Below are 26,840 nucleotides of genomic sequence, written 5' to 3' on the forward strand. Positions count from 1 at the left end.
ATGTAAGATAATATACAATCAAATATATTTCTTTAATATCAAAACTTCAAACTCATAATTACCAATTTTCTTGCAGAATATCAACAAAATACGTTTTGAAAATTTTTTTTTAGGTGAAAAATTTACGCTCTGGAGTTTCTCGTGCTGCTGTGGTCTGTTTAGGTGATCTTTTCACTTACCTAAAAAAGAATATGGATCAAGAACTAGATACCACAGTAAAAGTTTTGTTACACAAAGCTGGAGAATCAAACACCTTTATAAGAGAAGATGTTGACAAGGCATTAAGAGCTATGGTTAATAATGTAACTCCTGCACGTGCAGTCATCTCTCTTATCAATGGAGGACAAAGGTAATATTCACAATAATCTTGAAATACCCTTAAACTAAAAAAGGGAACTGATTGCAGTTGTAAAAATTTGTGGAAGTTGGGGATGAGAGGTTGTTTCAGATTAATTTCAGCCAAAAAAATTCTTTAATAATTCTTACCTGATAAAGATATTGTTATTCTAATGCTATTTACATTCCTGGATCTAGAGCTAAGTAAATGTTCAGACTGAGTTCTGTTTTTCATTTCTTGGTGTTGGATAGTTAATAGAATAATTTACCATCTTAGTCTCCCAGAGTGACTTACGAGGAGCTGTTTAATCATGAAACTTTAGAAAAATCTTTGGAAAATACTTCATATACCAACTTTAAATGGTCATGTCCCCTTGTAGCCATTTACACATTGCAGTACGAAGATGTACAGCCCAGCATTTATCAGATGTGGTAGAATTTATGGAACCTGAACGAATTTTATCTGGAACAAAGGATATGGCTGAACGTTTATTACCAGCTGCTGCTAAATTTGCTCAAGATAGCTCACAAGAAACCAGGTAAATAAATATTAAAAATATTTGTGGTCTGGGCTGGGAAGGTGGCTCAGTGATAGAGCTCTTGCCTTGCATGCATAAGGCCCTGGGTTCGATTCCTCAGCACCACATAAGCAGAAAAAAGGCCAGAAGTGGAGGCTGTGGCTTAAGTGGTAGAGCACTCACCTTGACCTGAAGAGCTGAGGGACAGTACCCAGGCCCATAGTTCAGGCCCCACGACCGGACCCAAAAAACAAAACAAACAAACAAAAAAAAAAAACACAGTCTCTTAAGCCGGGCGCTGGTGGCTCACGCCTATAATCCTTAGCTACTCAGGAGGCTGAGATCTGAGGATCGCGGTTCAAAGCCAGCCCGGGCAGGAGAGATCGTGAGACTCCTATCTCCAATAAACCACCAGAAAACCGGAAGTGGCACTGTAGCTCAAGTGGTAGAGCGCTCGCCTTGAGCTGAAGAGCTGAGGGACAGTGCCCAGGCCCAGAGTTCAAGCCCCACAGCCGACCAAAAAAAAAAAAAATATTTGTGGTCTGTGAATATAAAAGTTTAGAAACAGAAATAACAGTTAGAAGGAAATGAGCATTTTCTAAGTGGGATCCCAAGGAATGTTACTAGGTAATAGTCTTATTTACCAATTTGTAAATGGTCTTGAAGGACTAGACAGTGAATTCCCCAAACACTACTGGGTAGTGAGATACCAGAAGTCACAGGGATGAACTTCATGAAAGTGATACAAGACTCTATGAGTGGGCCCAAAGTGATAGAAGTGCCTCATTGTGGGCAAACGTAAGGTAATACATTTGGGGGTGTTGAAATATGATATTTTTCCAAGCTATTGTATATTTTAAAAAATCATAAGAAAGTAAGTTCACATGAAAAATACAGGAATAACAATATATCATCTATGAAATGGAAGTATTTGCATTTAAAACACTTCACAAATTTTTGATAGTTATAAGAACAAATGTATGAAGGTTCATAACAAACAGCAAAATAGGCAGGGTACCAGTGGTTCATGCCTGTAATCCTAGCTACTTAAAAGTCTGAGATCTGAGGATCAAAGTTCAAAGCCAGCCTAGGCAAGAAAGTCCAAGAGACTCATGTCCAGTTGACCACCAAAAAGCCAGAAATGGAGCTGGTTTTTTTTTTTCCCCTTGAGCAAAAAAGTCAGGGACAGCACCCAGGCCCTGAGTTCATGCACCAGTACTGGCACACACACACACACACAAAAAGCAAATTCGTATGTGTTACCATAATTCTTATAATGACAGAAATTTTAGAGTTAGTCAGAGACCTGGGTTAAATTCCTAGTCTTCTAGACTGTCATTAAGCACATGACTTAAATTTTATCGATCTGTTTCCCTGTCTGTAAAATTAGGAAGGTTGGACCATATAATCAATAATATCTAATATAGCTAGCTGGTCACCAATGGCTCACGCCTGTAATCTTAGCTACTGAGGAGACTGAGATCTGAAGATCATGATTTGAAGCCAGCTTAGGCACTTATCTCCAGTTAACCACTCAAAAACCGAAGTGGCACTGTGGCTCAGTGGTAGAATGCTAGCCTTGAGCACAAAGAAGCTAAGGGAAAGTGCATAGGCCCTAAGCCCCATGACCAGCTGAAAAAAATCTAACACAAAATGTAAAAGTTTTTATGCTTCATATATATATATATATATATATATATATATATATATATATATATATATATATATACTTTTACATTTTGTGTGTATATATATATATATATATACACACACACCTCTCTCTCTCTCTCTCTATATATATATATATATGAAGCACTAATATATTTTTTGAAGCACTAATATATGAAGATAATTTTTTTTAATTTAATTTTATTTTATTTGAGAACATACTGTACAGAGGGGTTACAATTACATGGGCAGGATAATGCATACATTTCTTACCAAGCATTGCATCCTCCTCCTTTGTTTACCCTTCACCTCCCTTCCCAGCCTCCCCCCTCCCCCCCCCCCACACCGACATTGTAAAGCTGGTTTTGACATGACATTTTGTACTTCTCATTGTTGCAACAGGTCCACCTGAATCCTTAAACGACTTGTTTGTCCCCATCTCCTCCACATGTTATACTGACATCAAATATAGTGAAAGCGGGGGTTACACTGTGGGGGAGGGTCATACAAAGCAACAAAGAAATAATCTTATAACTGCGTTAGAAACACATGCATGAAAGAAACGAAAACATTAAAATACATATTTAAGGGTTCATTTTCCTAACATCACATTATCTGACCTTTTCCGCTTGACTCATACCTATACTAGATATTGCAAATAAGGGAAACCATGGGACCTATGTTTCTTTGGGCCTGGCTTACTTCACTTAATATAATTTTTTCCAAACCTTTCCATTTCCTAACAAATGGGGAAATGTCATTCTTTCTGATGGAGGCATAGAATTCCATTGTGTATATATACATTTTCTTGATCCATTCATCTACTGAGGGGCATCTGGGTTGGTTCCATATCTTAGCTATGGTAAATAATGCTGCAATAAACATAGTTGTGCTGGTAGCTTTAGTGTGGTCTTGTTTGTGAGCATTTGGTTGGTCATGGGGCTTGAACTCTGGACCTGGGCGCTGACCGTGAGCTCTTCAGCTCAAGGCCACAGCATCATTTCCAGTTTTTGGTAGTTTATTGGAGATAAGAGTTTCATGGACTTTCCTGCCTGGGCTAGCTTTGAAACGTGATCCTCAGATTTCAGCCTCCTGAGTAGTTAGGATTGCAGGCATGAGCCACCAGCGCCCAGCTCAAGATAATTTAAAGAAGGGAGAAAGTATTCTGAGTTTGTATAGATTAAAGACAACTATAAAGTTTTTCATGTTTTAAGACAAAGGTATCTATTACTTTAGGTAGCTATAGTTAATCTTGTGGGAGACTCATTATATCAAAAACAAATAGAATAAGTACATTCTCTACTGCTTATAAGAAATCACCATAAGGGGCTGGGAAGGTGGCTCAGTGGTAGAGCGCTTGCCTTTGTTGCCTGAGGCCCTGGGTTCTATCCCTCAGCACCACATAAGCAAAAAGAAAAAAACCGGAAGTGGCTCTGTGGCTCAAGTGGTAGAGCGCTAGCCTTAAGCTGAAGAGCTGAGGGACAGCGCCCAGGCCCAGAGTTCAGCCCCATGACCGGACCCAAAAAAAAAAAAAAAAAGAAATCACCACAAATGTACTAAGTGAAGGCAAAAAATTATTTAGCTTACAGTTCATTAGGTCAGACATCTGACATGACTCAACTGAGTTCCCTGCTTTCTAAGATCAAAATCAAGATCATGTAAGGGCAGAGAATGGGAGAATTTCTTTCTAAGCTTATGCAAACCCTTGGCTATTTCATGCAATTGTAAGATGAAGGTTCTTGTTCACTTGCTGGCTGTCAGTGAAAGTCACTTGTATTGTTTCTCAGGCTGTATTCCCATCTTTAAGCTAGCACATTATGTTGAGTTACCTTCATGTATATAATCTCTCTGACTTCTGTAACTAGCCATAGAAAGCTTTGTGTTTTTAAAGACATTCGATTAGATGTATCTGGGTGTGATAGATCATTACATTCACAAATTCTAGGGCTTCATCTTTGGGGATGCGTTTAAGACATCAGTGTTAAAAAAATCAGATTCATCAAGCATGGCTGTACATGTCTATGATCGCAGTACTTAGTAGGGAGAGGCAGGAGGATTGTGTGTTCAAGGGTGACTTACTTTATATAGTAAGTTCCAGATCAGACTAGGCTACATAGCTAGACTGTATCTCAAAAGCAAAAAAACAAACAAACAAAAAGTTATATAGTTTCCAATATACTGTCATGTGGGTATCCTTGTTGCAATGGCGAGGCTGGGAAGGGAAAGGGACAACAGCAAGGAAGGGAAAGGGTAACAGTATGACAAGTAATGTACTCATTGTCTTACTCATGTAACTGTAACCCCGCTGTACAACATCTTAACATTAAAATAAAAAAACAAAATTCACAAGCATTAGATCATCCACTAGCAAAAAAAAAGATTCTTAATAGTTGTTTTATGTGCATATTTATTAACCTTTTTTTCTCTCTTTTAATTCTTCTTTCTGTTCCCATACAGAGTATCAAACCCATGTGTTAGTCTCCCAAGTAGAGTTTTATATTTTGCAACCTATTGTTGGCTTGGTTTAGCCATTCCCGTACTGTTGAGCCCTATGGTAAACCCACAATCCTTAATATTCTTGTATAAAAATTAGAATTGTACTTAAAACCTTGACTGCTCAGGAGTTACTTACCTGAATAGCTATAGAAGTTATCCCAGTTGTGAGGAGAGCTGGTATTTGTCTTCTGAAATTGACAGCCTTTCTATAGCTTCAATACAGTTGAAGGGATCGGTTACAATAAGTAACTATATCCTGCTTTCTTGAGAGCCCGTCTTCTCATTCTGATCCTGTAGATTCCAGTTTTGTTGTTGGTGGTTGTGGGGATAACTCAGGGCCTGGGCACTGTCCTTTAGCCTCTTGGTGCACAAGGCTAGCACTCTACTACTTGAGCCACAGCACCACTTATGACCCTTTTAGGTAGCTTATTGGAGATAAGAGTCTCACAGACTTTCCTACCTGGGCTTAGATCTTAGCCTCCTAAGTAGTTAGGATTACAGGTATGAGCCACCGGAGCCCAGCTTCATAGATTCCTGTTTTTTGTTTTTTGTGTTTTGTTTTACTGTCAAGGTGATGTACTGAGGGGTTACAGTTACATAAGTGAGGAAATAAGTACATTTCTTGTCAAACTTGTTACCCCTTCCCTAATTTTTCTCCCACTTTCTTTCCCTTCCCTCCCCAACTTGTACAGATCATTTCCAACATACTGTCTTGTGTATGTTGTTGTTGTATTGGTTCCCCCAATTTTTAAGCAAAGGTGTAACTGCAGTTTAGTTTAGAGAAAGTCCTCCTTGGAAGTGGCACTGTGGCTCAAGTGGTAGAGTCTATCCTTGAGCTGAAGAGCTCAGGGACAGTGTCCAGGCCCAGAGTTCAAGCCCCACAGCTGACAAAAAAAAAAAAAAAAGATTGTAGAGAAAGTCCTCCTTGAAGAATAATAAGGTGGTATTGTGGAGTACCAAATCAGACATGTCTATCCTAAAATATCTTCAATATACACTCCCATATTTTCTTTTTTGTTGTTGTTGGTTGTGGGACCTAACTAAGCTTTTGTGCTCAAGATTAGTGCTCTGCCCCTTTGAGCCATAGCTCCATTTCTGGTTTTCTGGTGTTTAATTGGAGATAAGAGTCTCATGGACTTTCCTGCCCAGACTGGCTTTGAACCATGGTCCTCAGAGTAGATCCTGAGTAGCTAGGATTATAGGTTTGAGTCACCAGCCCCTGGTTCACTTCCATATGATCTAAATTTCTACCATTTCAGTAATACTTTGGGTCTAAGTGTACCCTAAGAGAATTATTCTTGAGTCTAAATAAAACAAAAGCACCTACTTTAGAAATTATTTCATAATTAAATAACATATCAACCATAGTTTATCATCTAACCTTGGATGTATATTTAAGTAGCTAGAAGAGAATAGGATTTTGAAGAATTAGGATCCAAGTAAGTTTCGACTAGTATAGAAGAAAAAGATGAAGGGGAGGGGTTCATAAATAAACGACATAGGGATAGTTAAATCAGGCTAGAACACCTGGACAATAGCCGTGCAGCTAAAGTCCAGTAAGTAAGGAGTCAAGAGTGATGATAAATGCCTAACTCATAATTGTGCCAAATGCTGGTGTGCTAGTTAAGCCTTTCTGCTCTCCATTTGACATATGGCTGAGAGGGCAAGTAGGAGAGCAAGAGAAGCCTACATTTTCTAGTGCATTTAGTATAACCACATTTCAGTGACATAAACTAGGGATCATAATCTTGATGTTTAGTTTCTATTTCATTTTGTTTTCTATTTTATTTTCAGTTCATTTCCTACTAGAAAAAAATGTATCTAAGGACAAAAACTGAGTTTGTTAATATATGTGAAATCATTTACATGTTTCTTAAATATCCATAGGTATTATGGTCGGAAGATGCTTTTCCTCATGATGTGTCATCCTCACTTTGAAAAATTGCTTGAAAAGTATGTCCCATCTAAAGACTTGCCATATATGAAGGAGTCTGTTAAAAACTTGCGGCAGAAGGTATGCTGATAACATTTATTTTACAAACAACTTGAAAAAACAAAGTTTATTTTCTAATTAAGATAAAGAGAAGAAATAATTGTATCTTGGATTTATTTTTTTTTTTGCTAATCATTTGAAATAGATTTACAATATTATTTCATGGATCTACCGCACCAAGTCCACAGACACAATGTTAGGCTTCAAATTAAATGTTTATTGTGTATGAACGCTCACACCTAAGGTAAAGTAGCATGTCATTTGGTCTTTTGGAATTGTAAGATAAGGGTTTGAATGTCAACTCTGATGTAGTGGTGTTTACCATACCTAGTCTCTACTTTGGTTTACTTTGTTTCTTTTATCATTAGAACTCAGAACATTTATAGGAAGCTCCTCGAAGATAGGCATTTTGTGTTGCTTTTGTGGTTAATAAAGGTTCAGTAATAAGTATGAAGTGAGAGACTTAAAGAACAGCCAGTGAAAAATAACCCTTTAACATCTTTGATTTTTGAAAAATGTGTTTAACTTAATGTAGAATTTTTCTCTTGTAATTTATGTCATTTCTTTTTCTTTTTTCTTTTTCTTTTTTTGGGGGGGAGAGGAGGTAGTCCTGGAGCTTGAATGCAGGTCCTGGGCACTGCTGCTAAGCTTCTTTTGCTCAAGGCTAGCACTTTATGACTTGAGCCACAGCGCCACTTCCAGCTTTTTCTGTTTATGTGGTACTGAGGAATCAAACTGAGGGCTTCATGCATACTAGGCAAACACTCTACCACTAAGTCCCATTCTCAGCCCCGTGTCATTTTTTTTTTGAATGACCTTGGGCTAAGGATTCATTTATGAAAGTATATTAGGAAGATGTATGGTTATAGATGTTTTTGAATTTTTTCTGACTTTTGATCTTGTTTTAAGTACTTTAATATATTACTTAAAACTAACTACTTCAAGTACAGTGCCAGTGACTAACATTTATAATCCTAGCTACTCAAGTGGCTAAGACTTGAGGATCTCAGTTAAAAGCCAGCCTGGGTAGGAAAGCCCATGAGACTTATATATCCAATTAACCAGTAAAAAGCCAGAAGTGGAATTGTGGCTCAAGTGGTAGAATGCTAGCCATGAGCAAAAAAACTCAAGGACAGTGTGCAAATTTTAGTTCAAGCCGCAGGATTAAGCACACACACACATACAAAAAGTAACTCTCCAAATGTTTATTCTCATATTCCTAATATTACATAGAAATGAATGAATTTCCATTAAAGTATGTCCATGTTTTTGTTGATTCTAAATTTTAACAAGAATAGTTGTGGGGCTGGAGTGTAGATCAGTGGTAATGTGTTTGTGTAGCATGTGAAGGTTGCCTGGCTTTCATCTAGAAGAGAAAGAAAAAATATCCTTTAATGATTATTAAAAGCTTAATCTATTATTTTTAAACTGCTTTGAAAATTACTATTGTGTAAGCTTTTAACTATTTTTTGAAGACTTTTCATACACTGCCTGTCTTTATACTTATAGGGTTTGGGAGACTTACCACTAGATACTCCATCAGCAAAAGGAAGAAGATCTCATACAGGCAGTGTTGGAAACACAAGATCTTCATCTGTTTCTAGAGAGTCTTTCAATTCATCTGAAAGGTAAGATCATTTGGTAGTCCATATTATTAGAGAAATTAATACCTAGTTATAGTAATCTCAGTTGATTGTTTTTAAAGTTTAAGGACTAAAAAAAAATGTGAGGTAATTGGGTTTAATAAGGCAATTATGTATTCCTAGTAATATACTTTTACATGCACATGCTTTTGTATTACTTGTTGGTAAAGTTCCTCTTCTGTCCTTTACTGTGGAGTTGTTGGCTTTTGTGGGAGGCATATTACCTTGTTTAGTCATTTATTTAGTGATTTTTTTTTTTTACTACAATTTATGCATTTGTGGCCAAGTTTTGTTGGATTTCAATCTCCTATGTCCTTTTAGTGGATTTCTAGAAGATTACTTATGAAGGGGTGATGGCTATGTTGTGTTGTATTTTCCTGTTACTAAATTGTCTCATATATATATATAAAATTATAATTATTTTTTGATGTTGGTCCAAGGGCTAGAGCTGAGGGATTGCATACTGTTCCTGAACTTTTGTGCTCAAGGCTAGTTAGTGCTCTATCACCTTGAGCCACAGCATACTTCTGGCGTTTTGGTGATTAATTAGAGATAAGAGTCTCACAAACTTCCCTGCCTGGGTTGACTTCCAACTGTGATCCTCAGATTTTAGCCTCCTGAGTTGCTAGGAATACAGGTATGAGCCACCCTACTAAGTTGTCAAATACTTTTAATACTCTTCTCTACTCAAAGTGTGGAAATTATGTTTTTTTTGACAGTCCTGGGGCTTAAACTCAGGGCCCGGACACTGTCCCTGAGCTTCTTCTTGCTTAAGGCTAGCACTCTACCACTTGAGCCACAGGGACACTTCCGATTTTTTCTGTTTATGTGGTACTAAGGAATTGAGCCTAGGACTTCAGGCTTGCTAGGCAAGCATTCAACAGCTAAGCCACATTCCCAGCCCCATGGTATGAAAACTTAAATACAAAAGATACCACAGTTGATGAGCCATGACCAATCCATAATCAAGACTAGTTATCACCACTAGAAGTAAAAATGTATCTTTGTGATCTGGGGAGCTAGTTAAACCATGGTGGTAATAGGAAGGAGATAGCAGGGATGACACATGGAAGGGAAGGTGTGAAACTAATTGTGATTGGAGTGATTAAAGAGAAAGTGGATTGAAGTAATTAGAAAAGACAGTTTAACTTTGTGATGGCAAAAAGAAAGCAGAAATGAAGAAAATTGGGTAGTAAACACAGAAACAACAAAAATACAAAACAACTAATACAAAACAAAAACTAATAATACTTTGGCAATTCTGTTCCCAGCTAAGAATGTAGGTAATGAGGATGAAATTAGGGATGGAGGAATATCCAAAGAAGTAAATACGAGTAAACAAGAATTTCTACTTGTAGGTAGAAAGAAAATATAAATGGGAAAAGATTATAGAAAAGGACTAAAAAAAAATTTAAAACTAAGTACTGAAATACAGATGTAATAGTTTGGATATTAAGACCACAGAGAAGAGAAAGTAGTCTTAATATCCAAAACATAACATCTGTCTTTCAGTACTCAGTTTTAAATATTATCCTTGAGTATTTTTGCTCAAGACAATTGCTGTAACACATGAGTCACATCTCAATTTCTGGGTTTTGGTTATTAATTGGAGATATGAATCTCATAGGCTTTCTTGCCTGGGCTGGCTTCCAATTGTAATCTTCAAATTTCAATCTATTGAGAAGCTAGGATTATAGGTCTGAACCACTGGCACTAGATTCCCTCTATTTATTTTTTATAGTATTTGCATACTATGTCTTTTTTTCTACTTACAGTATAATGGAAGTATAATTAATTTGTCATACGATTTAGCTATTTAAGGCATTCAGTGAGTTATACAACTGTTAATCACAATTTTAGAATATTTTCATCATCCCCAGAAAAATCTCATACTTATCCTATGGACCTCAAGTATAAAATAAATTCTCTACTTTTCTTATTATATCAAATAATTATTTCACAAATACATTGGGCACCAGTGGCTCACGCTTATAATTCTAGCTTCTCAGGAGGCTGAGATCTGAGTATTGCAGTTCAAAACCCGCCTGGGCAAGAAAGTTCATGAGACTCTTATCTCCAATTAACTACCAGAAAACCGGAAGTGGCGCTGTGGCTCAAGTGGTAGAGAGCTCGCCTTGAGCTTAAGAGCTCACAATCAGCACTCAGGGCCAGAATTCAAGCCCCACAAACAAACCAAAAAAAAAAAAAAAAAAAAAGAAAGAAAACTAGTGATAAATACATCTATCTCTGCATTTAAAACAATTTTTAATTTATTATTACTATAAAGGTAATGTATAGAGGGGTTACATTTATATGAGTCAGGTAAAGAGTACATTTCTTTTTTGGACAATGTCATCCCCAGCTCTGCATTTTAGATCAGTAACCTGTGCCCACTGTCAGGACTATTGAGTCATTTTTAAGGCAATTTTCATGAAAATCATACCAATCATAGACATGTTTGGTAACTTGTCCTTTTTACCATTGTTTTCAAGCCCTGACAATTGGAGATAACTTTTTATTTTCAAAGGGGGTTATCATGTGTCATGTTGAGTTACCCCTTTGTATCCATAAAAGATATTATGCTATTCATACTATATCATTCCTGTGATAAGACCTGCCAGTGTCAAGTTTCTGATTTTTCTGTTCATGATTCCATAGATACTTTTGCAGAAGAGTTAAGATAGTAGACCTGAAGGTGATCCCTAGAAAAGACTGCTTAGAAAAGACTGCTTAGATCCCTAGAAAAGACTGCTTGATTGTTGGTTGCCAGATTGGATTTTAGAAAAATTTTAAAAGGATTTTGACTGGTAGAGTTAGGAATGGCTTAGTCTTCCATGAAAGTATAAGAATTGCACAAGAGATTTAAGTCAATATCTCAAGGAGCCAGAAAAAAAGTTGTAATGTATACTTAAAAAAGACCTGCCTGAGAAGTTAGGTCTTTGGTTGCCATTAGAAACTAGACTTTCAAGCAGACTTTTACCTCTCCCTAATTGATTAGGAGGTCTTCTGGGAGTCTGGAATTTTGTTTTGTCCTAAGCAGACAGTGTCTACCTGACCAGCCCTTAATAAAAATCCCAAGGAACAGTCTTTAGTAAGCTTCTTTGGAAGATAGCATTTCATACACATTATTATACATATTACTAAAGAAAGTGGTATTTCTTATGTGACTTCATAGGAAAAAAAAACCTTGAAATCTAGCATCTGGTTTCTTCTAGACATGGTGCATGTGACTTTCCCCCTACTGATTTTCCTTAGTATCCTGCTGTATTAAATCTTAGCCAGGAGTTAAGCCTATGAGAAATCGTGGCTGTGGGTTAGATTGGTTCATGATTTTTTTAAAAAATGAATTTATAATAGTAACTTTTGAAATTACATTTGTGATTTTTATAGGAAAGTTAAAATGAAATTAATTTTACCTCTCTGTCACTGTAGAGAAGTAACTGAAGTTCGTGAAGTCCCCAGAAAATCAGTTCCTCGCAATTCCTTAGAAAGTGCTGAATATGTTAAAGTCATTACAGGTTTATTAAGTGCAAAAGATTTTCGTGATCGTATTAATGGGATTAAGCAGCTTTTATCAGATACTGAAAACAATCAAGAGCTTGTTGTTGGAAACATTGTAAAGGTAAGGACCAGTCAAAATCAATTTTTATTTAAATTTTGTGGTCAGTAATAAGTTCACTGGTTAAAACTTAACTCTGAGGGACTGGAGGTATAGTCCAGTGGTAGTACACTACCTAACCCCATTAGCATGGTGAAAGGGAAAAAAGTGAAATTTCATCTCTAATTTTTTCTGTGAAATTAAAACTGAAATTAAGTCTCATATACCATAAAATGTATGTGTATAAACACAAAAATGGAAATTTTTTAAATTCTTACTGGCTAACTCACACCTTGTAGGAAATGGAACACATTATATTTGTAATAAGTCAGTCATTTGCCTACTAATCTACATTTGCAATCTTAATTTTGGATGTCTTTTGGGATAGTTTTTGAAACCCTATCTTTTTGCTGTAAATGCGTTCCATATTTAAGTTTAACAATGTACAACATTCTTATTGTCTTAAGTCCAAGATAAATAAGATGTTATATATAAGAGCTTAAATAGAATAAAGTAGCTGGACACTGGTGGCTCACGCCTGTAATCCTATCTACTCAGGAAGGTAAGATCTAAAGAAATGTACTCATTATCTTGTCCATGTAATTGTAACCCCTCTGTACAGTATTATCACAATAAAAAAAAAAAAAAAAAAAGAAAGCCGGGCGCTGGTGGCTCACGCCTGTAATCCTAGCTACTCAGGAGGCTGAGATCTGAGGATCACGGTTCAAAGCCAGCCCGGGCAGAAGAGACCGTGAGACTCCTATCTCCAATAAACCACCAGAAAACTGGAAGTGGCGCTGTACTCAAGTGGTAGAGCGCTCGCCTTGAGCTGAAGAGCTGAGGGACAGTGCCCAGGCCCAGAGTTCAAGCCCCACGGCCGACAAAAACAAAAAAAGAGAGAGAGGAAAAAAAAAAAAGAATGTGGTTCAAAACAAGTCCAGGCAGGAAAGTCGTTGGGACTCTTATCTCCAGTTAATCACCAGAAAACCAAGAGTGGAGCTGAGGCTCAAAGTGGTAAGAGTACTACCTACCCTTGAGCAAAAAAGCTCAAGTGTAACACTTGGGTCCTGACTTCAAGCCCCACAGTGGGCATCAAATAAATAATAAATAGAATAAGTAGGGAAAGTAGTATGAACTAGCAAGAGAATTTAAATATAACAATATAAATACTTTAATTTCAATAACTTTCCAATTTACTTTCAGATCTTTGATGCTTTTAAATCTCGACTTCATGATTCTAATAGTAAAGTAAATCTGGTGGCTCTAGAAACAATGCATAAAATGATTCCTTTACTTAGAGACAACCTATCTCCTATAATCAACATGCTAATTCCAGCAATAGTGGATAACAATCTGAATTCTAAGAATCCAGGCATCTATGCTGCTGCTACAAATGTTATTCAAGCATTGAGTCAACACGTAGGTAAGGAGTCTTATTTTGGTACTCAAATTAGTTGGATCTTCTACATACTTCATACTTTTTACATATTTACTTCATATTTTCTATATATGTCTATAATCCTGAAATCATATTCATGTTTTTTCCATTTCATATTTTTTTCCTTTTTTTCAATAGTATGTGAAATTATTTTCATTCACTAAATTTTGTCCTATTAAATGGATTTTCTTCTCACTTTAAGTTTTAATTCATTTTTCCTACATCAATCTCAATCTGATACACAAACTTGATCATAAATTTATATGTAAAACATAACAGTAATTCTTTTAGAATAGAACATGGGCAAATCTTCAGGACCTTGATGTCTAGTGAAACTTTAGGCATGATGTTGAAAGCATGATCCATGGAAGTTAATAAATTAGACTTTAGTGTTTTAAATTGATTTGCAAAAGATTCTATTATACTAAGAACTACCAACTGAGAGAAAATATTTGTAAACCATGTATCAAAGAACTCATATTTAGTATATATAAAAAACTAAAATTTCAGCATCAAAACAAGTAATTCAGGGCTGGGAGGATAATCCCAGCTATAAAGGGACATAGGTAAGAGGATTAGGTTATCTAAGGCCAGCCAGGCATCAAGGATGAGACTGAAAAACCTAACTAAAAGTTTAGAAGGATGGCTCAACTTGTAGAATACATGAAGACCTGTGTTCCAGATTCCAGTACCACCAAGAAAGAAAGAAAACATCATGCAATTAGAAAACAGGCATGAAGGAACATATTACTGAGGAGGATATATATCACCACTAGTCAAATATCACAATGGTTAAAATAAAGCTGTGATAATACCATGTGCTACTAGGTTGCAGAAAAACTTTCATACATTTCTACTGAGAATGTAAATAAAATGGCATAGCCATTTCAGAGGGACATTTTCTTTAAAAAGTAAAACAATACTTAGCATATAAGGTACTAGTTGTAGTACTAGGAAATGATCACAAATAAAACAAGACCATACAAGAACCTACATGTAATTATTCACAGCAGATTTTTTTTTTTTTGGTCAGTTGTGGGGCTTGAACTCTGGGCCTGGTGCTCTCCCTGAGCTCTTATGCTGGAAGTAAGCACTCTATGACTTGAACCACAGTATACTTCCGGTTTTCTGGCAGTTAATTTGAAATAAGAGTCTCAGACTTTCTTTGTCCAGGCTGGCTTTAAACTGGGATACTCAGATCTCAGCCTCTTAAGTAGCTAGGATTACAGGCATGAGCCACCAGTATGCAGTAGATTCATTTATTTATTCATTTTATTTTTTTTGTCGGTTGTGGGGCTTGAACTTTGGGCCTGTGTGCTGTCCCTCAGCTCTTCAGCTCAAGGCTTGTGGTCTACCACTTGAGGCACAGCGCCAGTTCCAGTTTTCTGGAGGTGAAGTGTCTCACGGACTTTCCTGCCTGGGCTGGCTTTGAACCATGATCCTCAGACCTCAGCCTCCTGAGTAGCTAGGATTATAGGCAGATTCATTTATTTTTAGAAGTTATTTTTATCAACATTTATTAATTATACAAAATGAGTGGTATTCCCATACATGTAGCTTTATTTATAATGCTTACAAAACTGGAAACAACCTAGATGTTATTCATTGAAGTGGTAAGCATGGTATATTCTGTATTAATTCACTTGTTACTCAGTAGCATGCAAGTCAGAAGCAGCCAATTTCAAATGGTCATATCCCCTACATATCAATACATACAATATTCTCAAAATGGCAAAATTACTGAGATTATGTGTTAGTTGTTGCCAAGTTTTAATGGTGATGAGATGAGTATAGGTGTTTTCATAACTAAAATTATGAAAACACCTATACTCATCTCATCACCAGCTCATGGCACTACTGGGAGGTGGGCCTTAGTAGAAGAATGTAGGTATTTCCTTGAAGAGAACGTCAGAATCTAAGCTCTTTTTGACTTTTCTATGAGCTGAACAGTTTGTTCTAGCACACACTCCATGACATATATGTACTGTCTCAGCCCTAAAATAATCAGAGCCAAGTGACATGGCAGAAACTTCTGAAAGAATCATCCACAGTGCCTGGCACTGGTGGCTCACGCCTATAATCCTAGCTACTCAGGAGGCTGAGATCTGAGGATCACGGTTCAAAACCAGCCTGGAAGGAAGGTCCATGAGACTCTTACCTCCAATTAACCACCAGAAAACTGGAAGTGGCACTGTGGCTCAAGTGGTAGATCACTAGCCTTGGGCTGAAGAACTGAGGAACAGCACCCAGGCCCAGAGTTCAAACCCCAGAATCGATTAAAAAAAAAAAAAGAATTATCCACCTAAATCTTTTCTCCTTTTACATAGATTTTTCCATGTATTTTGCCATGGTAACAGAAAGTCAACATAGGTTTAACTGTAGTGGTAACATTAGCAAGAGGCTATGGTAAGAAGCAGTTCTGTTTGCACAAACTACCTATATGATATAGAACTGTACACATTCATTCTTTGTTTTGATAATGTACTATAATTATGTAAGATGTAACATTTGGATGCACAGGACCTCTTTAAAATTTCCTGTGAATCGTTTTATTGTTTTAAAATTAAAACCTTAAAGTCAGAAAAGGTAAAAACTATCCCCTCAAAGCTATCATTTGTGCTTTTATAAACCTATACTATAATTTGGAATAAAATGCCTCGATGATAAGCATTGTTTTATTTATTTTTCTCTATATGATAGATCTTTTAATGATCTGTGAGATCTGATCCTCTCTCCCTTCCCCTCCCCTCTCCCTCTGCCTTTTCTTCTTTTCCTTTCCCTTTCCTTTCTTTCATCTTGGAAATTTTGGTTCCCTTGCTAAATGTAATGAATACTCTGGCCTCAGGTCCTCCCTTAAGTTCACAGGAGATTTTATTGTTTTGGTGGAAAGTACCACACATCTCTCTCTTTCTCTCCCCCCCCCAGATTCTCTCTCTCTCTCACCCAAACTCAGAGACAGCCATATAATATACCCCATGTACTCATTATTAATAGTAAATCCATGGCCAAACTTGTCATATTTACATTTCTACCCAGTGTTCCCCTTTTCCACCAAAGTCCTTTGAAGTAAATCCCAGTCTGTCGTTTCTTTGACCATACTTTGAAAAAAGTAAATACCAGTATGTCTTTACAAAGAATATGTACTGTTCTTAGTTTTGAGAGAAATAAAAAATATAGAAAACTTTATTAATATTTGATATTACTTTTAATATAAATATCTAATAATATATTGGATAATAGAGCTAATGGTTTTATTCTTAGGTTATTTAAATTGACTAAAATGGTATAAATGGCATACAATATCATGATCTGAAATATGTATTCTGAAACAGCTGCACTAAGCTAGTTAATACAGGTTATTACTTTGGTGGGACTGGGGACTTCCTGAAGTGCTATTTTAGAAGTGCTATGAGATCTTACTATTTTAAAATATATTTTTAAGTAGTTGTACTAAGAAGTTGCCATTCAACAAAACAGTTTGTGAAGACAGTTGTCTTGATCAAAGTCACTCTTTTCAATATTCTCATTTAAACTTGTATCTTTGTTGTTCTTTTTATTTAGACAATTACTTACTTCTACAGCCATTTTGCACAAAAGCTCAATTTTTAAATGGGAAAGCAAAGCAAGATATGACAGAAAAACTTGCTGGTAAATACTCTAAAATTGTATTTTCTAAAGAAATTATTAACTGAAGATAAATTGGTGGATGTTTCATTTTAATTTTAGGATAGCTTCAATGCAATCTTTATAAAGTAGAAATAAATTGTATAATGATCTGTAGACCTTTTAGAACTTTTTCCTCCAAGTAGTTTAGATTTTATCTCCAGAACTGCAAAAATTAAATTTAGAAAAGATGGGAGAAGTAAAGAGAGCGAAAGTGATAAAGACAGAAATCAAACCTCAAATTAATCTTGACATTTTTCTAAATTTGGGTAAAAAAAAAAAAGGTATACTTTTTGTTGTTTGGTCATGGTTCTTGAACTCTAGGTGGGCCTGGGCACTGTCCTTCAGCTCTTCAGCCCAAGGCAAGCGCTCTACCACTTGAGCCACAGCACCGCTTGTACTTTTCTGATGGTTTACTGGAGATAAGAGTTTCATGGACTTTCTTGCCCAAGCTGGCTTTGAACCGGGATCCTCAGATCTCACCTTCCTGAGTAGCTAGAGCAAAGAGTGAGGGGTAGCGGAAAGGAGGAGGAAAGGAGAAAAGAAAGAGGAGTTCGGTTTTCCCTTTAGGAGAAATAATACAGGAATAATAAAAAAAGATGTTAAAAGCAAATAATGCTCCTCTTCGAGGAATGTTGTTTCCATCCATGAATTAAGTTAAGTGTCTACAAGCCAGGCACTGGTGGCTCACGCCGGTAATCCATGAAACTATCTCCAGTAAACCATCAGAAAAGTACAAGCGGTGCTGTGGCTCAAGTGGTAGAGCGCTTGCCTTGGGCTGAAGAGCTGAAGGACAGTGCCCAGGCCCACCTAGAGTTTAAGCACCATGACCAAACAACAAAAAAGTATACCTTTTATTTTTTACCCAAATTTAGAAAATGTCAAGATTAATTTGAGGTTTGATTTCTGTCTTTATCACTTTTGCTTGAACTAATTGTTATATGTGGGATTCTAACATGTGAAGGTCTCTGTCTTGGGGAAGGATTTTTTTTGTTTTTGGGGTCCAGTTGTGGGGCCTGAACTCTGGGCCTGGGCACTGTCCCTCAGCTCTTTAGCTCAAGGCTAGTGCTCTACCACTTGAGCCACAGCACCACTTCCGGCTTTTATTCTTTTTGTTTATGTGGTGCTGAGGAATCGAACCCAGGGCCTCATACATGCAAGGCAAGCGCTCTACCACTGAGCCACTTTCCCAGCCCCTTGGGGAAATCTTTTTAAAGAAGCCTAACTTCTAGGACAAATAGCATTGAGATAAATCTTGGTATCTTTTAAAGGCTTTTTAGTTTGCAGACTTTGAATTCAATTTTCAAAAAAGCTTAACCATATTTTTGTGTTTCAGATATTGTTATGGAACTTTATCAAAGGAAGCCTCATGCCACAGAACAGAAAGTGTTGGTGGTTTTATGGCATCTCTTAGGGAACATGACAAACAGTGGCTCTCTTCCTGGAGCAGGAGGAAACATACGAGCAGCCACAGCTAAGCTATCAAAAGCACTTTTTGCCCAGATGGGTCAGAATCTATTAAATCAGGCTGCATCTCAACCACCACATATCAAAAAGAGTTTAGAGGAATTGCTCGAAATGACCATTTTACATGAATTATGAATCTCTGATGAAATATGGTATAATGAACACAACAGTTTACATGATAACAAATGAAACTTTTTTGAAAAGTTACATTTTGAGTGCCTGCACTTCACATCTAGTAAATTAAGTTAATGGCTATTTTTATTTGCAGCTGGCGAGTGAGTACACATGTGTCTAACAAGAGCCCTACCAACCTGTACCTTATCACACAAAATTCCTGATAATTAATAGAACCTAATAGTCATGAAATACGAGGCACATGGAATTAGTCCAATTTTAATATTTTTTGAGAAGAGTCCTCCTCATTTGCACTATTCTATAGAAACAATTTATTGTCCTATATGTACAATTAGATTTGTAATTAAAAATATACTTTTTATTATGTAATCATGTTCTGTTATGTCTCATTACTCAGCCTTGTTTTATGAAGTGGAAGAAAAGTCATTGAACTATGTTATCACAAACTAAATTTTGTGTACTATTTGTGAATAACATGTATTTCTGAATCAGTCCGCTAATATGATTATGCAGTATTAGCTTGCTATGGCTGCTACGTTCATGTGATATATTTGCTAACCTTTTAGGTTTAATCATCTGCATAATTGTGAAATTTAACAAGTTGTAATAAAGCATGATGACCAAAGTTTTAGAAAGCATTAAACATTTAAATACACGTTTAAAAAAACGTGTTGAATGTAACTTTTCCTATTTTTGTGTACAAACACTAAATTTTATTTCTGTATGTACTGACATTTATAAAGGTGTTATTTTGCTGCCCAGTTGTGTAATTCTCAAAAATAGTGCCAGGTCTTCTATAGTTTTTCTCAGAATACTTGGGCTTACAAGTACTGTATGCATCTTAAAGAAGAAAAGGAATGTTATAAAATAAAAGGATTTATTTCTGTAGATGTGTGACAGGTGTTCTGATTTTCTAACTTACATAAAGGTTAAAATAAAAATACATTGTAGAATTATTACTTTCATTTCCTCCATTTGATAGAATATTGACTTACAACTGTGTACCCTGGAGCAAGTGTGGGCCTCAGGTCTTAATACCTGAGGGCTAGGTTAGATGATTTTAAGGTCTTACCCTTTCTTTCTTTCTTTTTTTTTTTTGGTTTAGAAAATAGATTTATTCTCCAAATTGTAAGATTAGGCAATCCTAAAGATTTCTCTGTTGATTTATATATGGTTTAAATGTGTCCCAGGAGCGTATAAATGTTGGGAACTTGGCTTCCAGTGTGACAATGTTAGGAGAGAACAGAAAGCTTAAGAGGTGGGATCACCTAGGATGACAGACCACTCTACTCCCCAGCTTCTTGTATTGCCTGGGATTTCCCCATGGGTCATGTCTCCCACAGTAACTACTGATACAGCTGGCTCCATGCAGTTTGGACTATCAACCCTTAAACCACGAGTGAAGCAAACTTCTGAATTCCCAGTGTCAGGTATTTCACTATAATAATGGAAAAAATGACAAGCAAGTGAATGCAAATGAAGAGCAACCTATGGTTTTAAATAAAAATACACCATTTTTGAAACTGCAAATGGGACTCTATGAAAGAATAAATACCACATTCTTGCATCAAGGTAATTACAACAATGAATGGATAGAAATTAAAAATCTTCAAATTATTTATTTTCAACTCAATGAAAGACAAAAAGACACTGGAGTCATTTCTTCATCTCAGTCATCTGACTGACCTGCTAATTCCAATTCCCCTAAATCAAAGAACCTTGCGCTTCTTTGGAACTGCATCATCAGCACATACTTTGATCATTTTAATGTTTGGCAATTTCTTCAGATCAAAATCCCATTCCCTAAAAGTTTTAAGATTACTTCCATTTAAAATGTCTGGTATCCCAAACCCATAACCTTCATACTGCTGCCGCTCAATGGTCTGGCCCTGCCGGTCCTTGATGCCGTTATGTAACTCGATCTGCTCCAGCTCACCGCTGAATCGACTAAAGTATCTTCCAATTAATTCACAAGCGTCTTTTTTTGAATATCTCGTTTTTTAAGGATCCAGATGATTATGAAACCACTGCAGTTTTTCACCAATAAGGTTGAGCCCCAAGGCCTTTTCATTCTTCATGTTTTCCTTTTTATCTTGTTTGTGGGCCTGTCTCCCCTGTAATCTGAGCTGCTTTTCTACTGTAGGGATGGATGACCTTCATCCGCCCCTCTCCCCCGTACTTTTTCCCTTTAGTACATTAGGCATCGTGACGTCCTAGCGCAGAATTCCGCACCCCAAGGCCCCCAAGGTCACTGCCTCTACTGCAACACGGCCGGGTCTCGCTCCTTCCCGGATACACAGGGGTGCAGAGGCAGGCTGAGCCGACTGAGGTCTTAGCCTTTTCTACAACTCTATGATTCTGTGTTGATCTTTTTTTTCTTCTGTGTTACTTTTCTAATATCTTTGGCTACTATTTTAGGAGGATGGGTCCTGGAAAAGAACCCTGGGTTTCACAGATGGTAAAGAACCACTTGATCATTGAGTCCACCTCACTCCCACTTCTGAAATTGTGATTCATTTTATACATTTCTATAAAATTTCCAAGAAAAGGAAAAAAAAATAAAAAAGTTATTCTGCACCTATATAAATCTAAACAAAGAAGAATAAAAACTTTTAACTATGTTTTCTACTTATATAAGTAATTTATAATTACAAACCTCAAAAACATCTCATATTTCTTCTAAGTGTATTTTATCCTGTAGCTTACATGGATAAACTATAGTCTTATAATTTGGATTTGGAGTTAGCAGACTCTTTAGGACCAGATACTAAACATTTTTTGACATTGTAAGCAATAGAGAAATTATGGCATATTCAGTCACCCCACCCCACCCCTTAAAAAAAAAAAAAGGGCTGAAGCCAGGCATGGTGGCTCATGCCTGTAATCCTAACTACTCAGGAGGCTGAGATCAGAGGATCGCAGTTCAAAGCAAGCCAGCCTAGCAGGGAAGGCCATGGGGAAGGCCCTGAAACTTTTATCTCTAATAAAACACTCAGAAAACCAGAGTGGTACTTTGGCTCAAATGGTAGAGGCTAGTGTTGAGCTGAAGAGCTGAGGGACAGCGCCTAGGCCCAGCCCCTATCCCCACAACTGACAAAAAAAGAACCAGGGGTCTGAGAATGTGACTTTGTGGTACAGTGCTTGCCTAGCATGCATGGAGCCCTGGGTTTGATTCTTCAGTACCACATAAACACAAAAAGCTGAAAGTGGGGTCGTGGTAGAGTGCTGGCCTTGGGCAAACGCAGCTCAGGGACAGTGCCCAGGCCCTGAGTTCAAGCCCCGGGACTGGCAAAACAGACAAAAACTTCCAAACAATCCAAGTTCCAGCGGCTTACATTTAGAATCCTAGCTACTCAGGAGGATGAATCAGCCAGGGCAGAAAAGTGTGCATTTACCACTTTAGCCACAGCTCCACTTCCAGTTTTTGAGTGGTTAATTGAAGATAAGAATCTCACAGGGACTTTTCTGCCCCTGCTGGCCTCAAACCTCAGTCCTCATATCTCAGCCTCCTGAGTAGCTAGGATTATAGGTGTAAGCCACTGGCACCTGACAAAGTGTAAGACTTTTTATCTCCAGTTAAGCATGAACAAAGCTGGAAAGGGAGCTGAGGCTCAAAATGGTAGAGCACTAGCCTTGAACCATATATGAATTCAAGCCTCATGACTGGCACCAAAAAAACAAACAAATCTCAAGACATTCTTAGACCAGTGCTGGTGGCTCATGCCTGTTATCCTAGCTACTCAGAAGGATGTGATCTGAGGATCACGATTCAAAGCCAGCCAGGGCAGAAAAGTCCATGACACTCTTTTCTCCAATAAACCACCAAAAAACCGGAAGTGGCACTGTGGCTTGAGTGGTAGAGGGCTAGCCTTGAGCTGAAGAGCTGAGGTACAGCATCAAGGCCCAGAGTTCAAGCCCCAGGACTGACCAAAATAAAAACAACAACAAAAAACGTTCTTAGTTGAGGACATATTGCAACAGGCATATGCACAGTTTGCCAACACCTGTTAGACTTTTATGATGTGATTTAGCTGAGCCACCATGAAATTTTGCATCAGCCTTTTTGATATGCATTATTAAAGGAACAGTAAAAGATAACAATTTTTGCTGATTATGACCTTATATCATTGGACTTGAGATTTCTAAATTTGCTTTGGTCACCAAATATTGAAGGTAAAGGTTAAAAGCAAAAGAAAACCATTATTTCATATGTGTAAGCTTAATTATCCCTTAGTAGGTGTAGTTTCAAATTTTCATTTGAAAAAAAGCAGTACAATCACTACTAATATGAACATTTTTGTCACACATCTTTGCCCTGTCTTTTATTGTAAATAAACCATTACTCTAGCAGAGAGACAGCTTAAGACTTGGTTTTTAGAATATCTTCAGTATCTCAGAAGTATAAAATCTGTTGCATTTTCTCTGGGAAGCACAGTGAGAGACTTTGAGGCATTAAGATAAATTGGTTTCATAAGGTGATTTTTTTTTAATGTGGAATGCTGTATAAATTAAATTCTGGAGATAGGAAGCAATCTTTTCAAATGTGGAGGCATATTTTAAAAAAATCAACCAGTAACAGGAAGTTTTGTATGAAACAGGAAAAAAGTAAAAGCAGTGAAATTAAGGAAGCACTAGTCCCTGAGCCCAAGTACAACAAATGGATTTTTTTGCAGGGCGGGGGTGAGGTTGGGGGCAGTCCTGGGGCTTGAATTTAGGGCCTGGGCACTGTCCCTGAGCTGCTTTTGCTCAAATCTAGCATTCTGCCACTTGAGCCACAGCACCACTTCTGGCTTTTTCTGTTTATGTGGTATTGAGGAATCGAACCCAGGGCTTCATACATGCAAGGCAAGCACTCTACAACTAAGCCACATTCCCAGCCCTACAAATGGATTTCGTAAATGTTCCAGTGAGGTCCATTTATAGTGTTTGCCTATGCAGTATGTTGATAAAATTACGTCATTTCAATAAGGATTGTATATATTACCTCCTACAACCAGGACTCAGCCCACAAGACTGTAGTAGAGGTCTAAACTATAGAAAAACAGTAAGAATTGAAAATATTCTCTGAGTGTTGATAGCTGGTGCCTATAGTCCTGGTTACTTAGGAGGTTGAGATCTGAGGGTTGAGATTCAGCCACTGTTGGTACACAAATCTCAGGAACACTTCATCTCTGATTATCCAGCAAAAAGCTGGAGGTGGCGATAGGGTTCAAGTAATAAGAGCCCCAGCTTGAATGAAAAGAAAGAAGCAAGAACATGAGGCCTGGAGTTCAAGCCCAGTACTGGCACACACACATCCAAAGAACTGAAAGTATGCATATAAGAGGCATTCTGATAGCCAGATTGATAGTTAATACATTTAGGTGTGGAGGATAAGAGACAAGTTAGTATTTTAATACTGTGACTGGTAGATGTTGATGTCATTAACTGAAATAGAACACTGGAGAAGGTAAAGGAAAGATGAATATGATGAGTGTAAGATGCTCTAAAGGGTGGAGGTTGGTGTACATCTATAATCCCAGTAGTTAAGAGGCTGAGGAAAGAGGATTGTGATTTCAAGGCCAGCCTGAACTACATAGCAAGATCCTATCTCAAAAAAAGTAGATAGGCCCAGTTTAAAAAACCTTTTTTCTCTCTCTCTCTCTCTCTCTCTCTCTCTCTCTTTTTTTTTTTTTTTTTTTTGCCAGTCCTGAGGACTGAATGGCCTGGGCATTGTCCCTGAGCTTCTTTTTGGTCAAAGCTAACACTGCACTTTGAGCCACAGCACCACTTCAGCTTTTTCTGTTTATGTGGTACTGAGGAATCGAACCTAGTGCCTCATGGTGCTAGGCAAGCACTCTACCACTAAGAGATATTCCCAGCCCAACTTTTATGTTTTCATTGGTGGGAACACACTTTAGGCAAAGGGAAAGCTATCAAAGACCTCATAGTCCATGCTAGCAGCTTATATCTTTACATATAGTAAAAGAAAACTGCAAGGCTTTTTTATTTTTTTATTTTTATTTTTTTTTTGTCGGTCATGGGGCTTGAACTCTAGGCCTGGGTGCTGTTCCTCAGCTTTCTAGCTCAAGGCTAAAGCTTTACCACTTGAGCCACAGTACTTCTTCTGGTTTTCTATGTAGTTTATTGATGATGAGTGTCATGGACTTTCCTGCCCTTGCTGTTTTTGAACTGTGATCCTTAGATCTCAGCCTCCTGAGTAGCTAGGATTACAGGTGTGAAACACAGGCGCCCGGCTAAGATTGCAAGTTTTTTAAGCAAGGAACTCTGTAAAACACTGGCTTGAAAAATGTAGAGGAAAATGTAGGGGAAAAACCTTTAGTGAATGAAGTTAGAACAAGCAGATGGTTATGGAGAAGATGGGATCTCAGAGAGAATATTAATTGATGAAGATTTATGGCCACCCCAGGAAAAAACTGGAGGAACCAGAAAAGGAGCAAAGGCTGTGACAGTGCCTGCAGAAAACTCTGGCCTCATTATTTCTTAGTATACCCTTCCCTTGATGGCTCTTTCAGATAGCAAACATTAAAAAGTTGCTGATTAAACCTGGGAAAGCACACACCTGCTGTCAGAGAAGCTAAAAAAAGCCTGAAGAGGCAAACGGGAAAGAGATGCTGCAAGAGAGGTAATTTCACAAAGGGCAGAATGAATACTGATTTGGGGTTTGATAGCAAAGTTGCTCTTGGGGGTGACTTAAAATGAACAAGACCGTGATCAGGAAACTGCAGAGATAAATGTGTCTGGAGGCAGGTTGATCTCCAGCAGAGAGGAAGCTTGAAGTCCAGTGGTGATGTTCCTGAACCCAGAACAGGAGAATGTCAGGTAAGTGTTGAAAGAAAGCAAACGAGGTGCTGAGAGTTTCAGAACTCCCAAGGGTGGTTTTATCTTGAAGTTGGGAGGCCTTCTGCCTGTTTGGGGGTACATTCTTAGCGGTAAAACCAGTAGAACGTTAGGAAATTGCTGAAAGAGAATAATAATACTTTACCTCTCTTTGAGGGCTGGGGCTCAAACCCTATCAGGCCTAACAGACACGCTTCCAGGAGGGCCTGGGAAATCGCTGGGGAGAGGAAACCCGGAGCCCGCGGCCCCGCCTTCGCTGGCGGCGGGGGGCGGGGCCGGAGCCTGAGCACAGAAGGATCCCGCCAAGCGCTAGGCCTGCGCACTGCGAGTCACGTGACTCTCGAGCCGGCGCATGCGCGTTGTGTACTCTGTCCAGGCGGCCGCGGCGCTGGTGGTGGCGGCTGTGGTAGTGGTCTGAGGCGTTGGGAGTCCCATCCTCACCTAGGTTTGGCCCAGACTTTGGCTCATGGCATCGTGTGACATCCATCGTAAGGTCAGCCGGGGCGGGCACGTGGGGATCGGAGGGGGTGCGGGGCGGTGGTCCGCGGTGCCCGAGGGGCCTGTGGTGTCCAGGCCGCACGGGGGCCGCCCGCGGCCTCCATCTCCCGCCGGGTTTGAGGCCTGGCTCGGGCCTGGCCACCCCGCCGTCCGCTTCTTTCTCCATCCCCACCTGTTGGGTGGGGCCCCGCGAGGTTTATTCTGCCTAACGTTTATCCGGAGGGGTAGGTGGGCCGGGCGGGCAAACGCGGGCCTCTGCAGCCTGAATTGAGAAAGGCGTTGGGGGGGGGGGTCAGTGTGAGATTCCCCCCGCTTTCCCTAGAGTTTGGAAACCCTCCTGGCCGCGAAGGCTGCGTGGGGAAGGCCCCGGTGGAGTAGCCGCCCAGGGGGGTCGGGAGGATGTGCAAGAGTGTTCTTAAAAGCTCTGCGTGACGACTGTTTCGCACCCTTGGGGTCCCGGAGTCACAGCTAGCTTCCCCCCCCCCCCAAAGATCAGCCAAAGGTTTTCCCAAGATAGGAGAGGAACAACAACAACAACAAATGGCCA

The 26,840-nt window shown here is 38.4% G+C and overlaps 2 protein-coding genes and 1 pseudogene across 5 annotated transcripts in view; 2 read left to right on the forward strand and 1 right to left on the reverse strand.

The window, feature by feature from the left end:
• Positions 1-19,843, forward strand: part of Togaram1 (TOG array regulator of axonemal microtubules 1) — a 64,965-nt gene extending 45,122 nt beyond the window's left edge. For all 4 annotated transcript variants that reach the window (XM_070027238.1, XM_070027255.1, XM_070027247.1 and 1 more), the window contains 8 exons: positions 114-349; positions 717-875; positions 6,906-7,032; positions 8,521-8,639; positions 12,087-12,276; positions 13,456-13,675; positions 17,252-17,338; positions 18,690-19,843. In XM_070027238.1, the coding sequence (XP_069883339.1) occupies positions 114-349; positions 717-875; positions 6,906-7,032; positions 8,521-8,639; positions 12,087-12,276; positions 13,456-13,675; positions 17,252-17,338; positions 18,690-18,955 (1,404 nt within the window). In that variant the 3' untranslated portion in view covers positions 18,956-19,843. The remainder of the gene's footprint in view (positions 1-113; positions 350-716; positions 876-6,905; positions 7,033-8,520; positions 8,640-12,086; positions 12,277-13,455; positions 13,676-17,251; positions 17,339-18,689) is intronic.
• A 736-nt stretch (positions 19,844-20,579) lies between these two features.
• On the reverse strand, positions 20,580-26,077 carry LOC138823668 (translation machinery-associated protein 16 pseudogene; annotated as a pseudogene).
• Positions 26,078-26,176: 99 nt separating this feature from the next.
• Prpf39 (pre-mRNA processing factor 39) overlaps positions 26,177-26,840 on the forward strand; it is a 36,012-nt gene continuing 35,348 nt past the window's right edge. The window contains exon 1 of the mRNA XM_070027335.1: positions 26,177-26,288. The gene's annotated coding sequence lies outside the window, so the exon portion shown is untranslated. The remainder of the gene's footprint in view (positions 26,289-26,840) is intronic.

This window comes from Dipodomys merriami, unplaced genomic scaffold (assembly GCF_024711535.1).
Source record: "Dipodomys merriami isolate MVZ:Mamm:240054 unplaced genomic scaffold, mDipMer1.0.p SCAF_1, whole genome shotgun sequence".
In the NCBI taxonomy this organism is placed as follows: Eukaryota; Metazoa; Chordata; class Mammalia; order Rodentia; family Heteromyidae; genus Dipodomys; species Dipodomys merriami.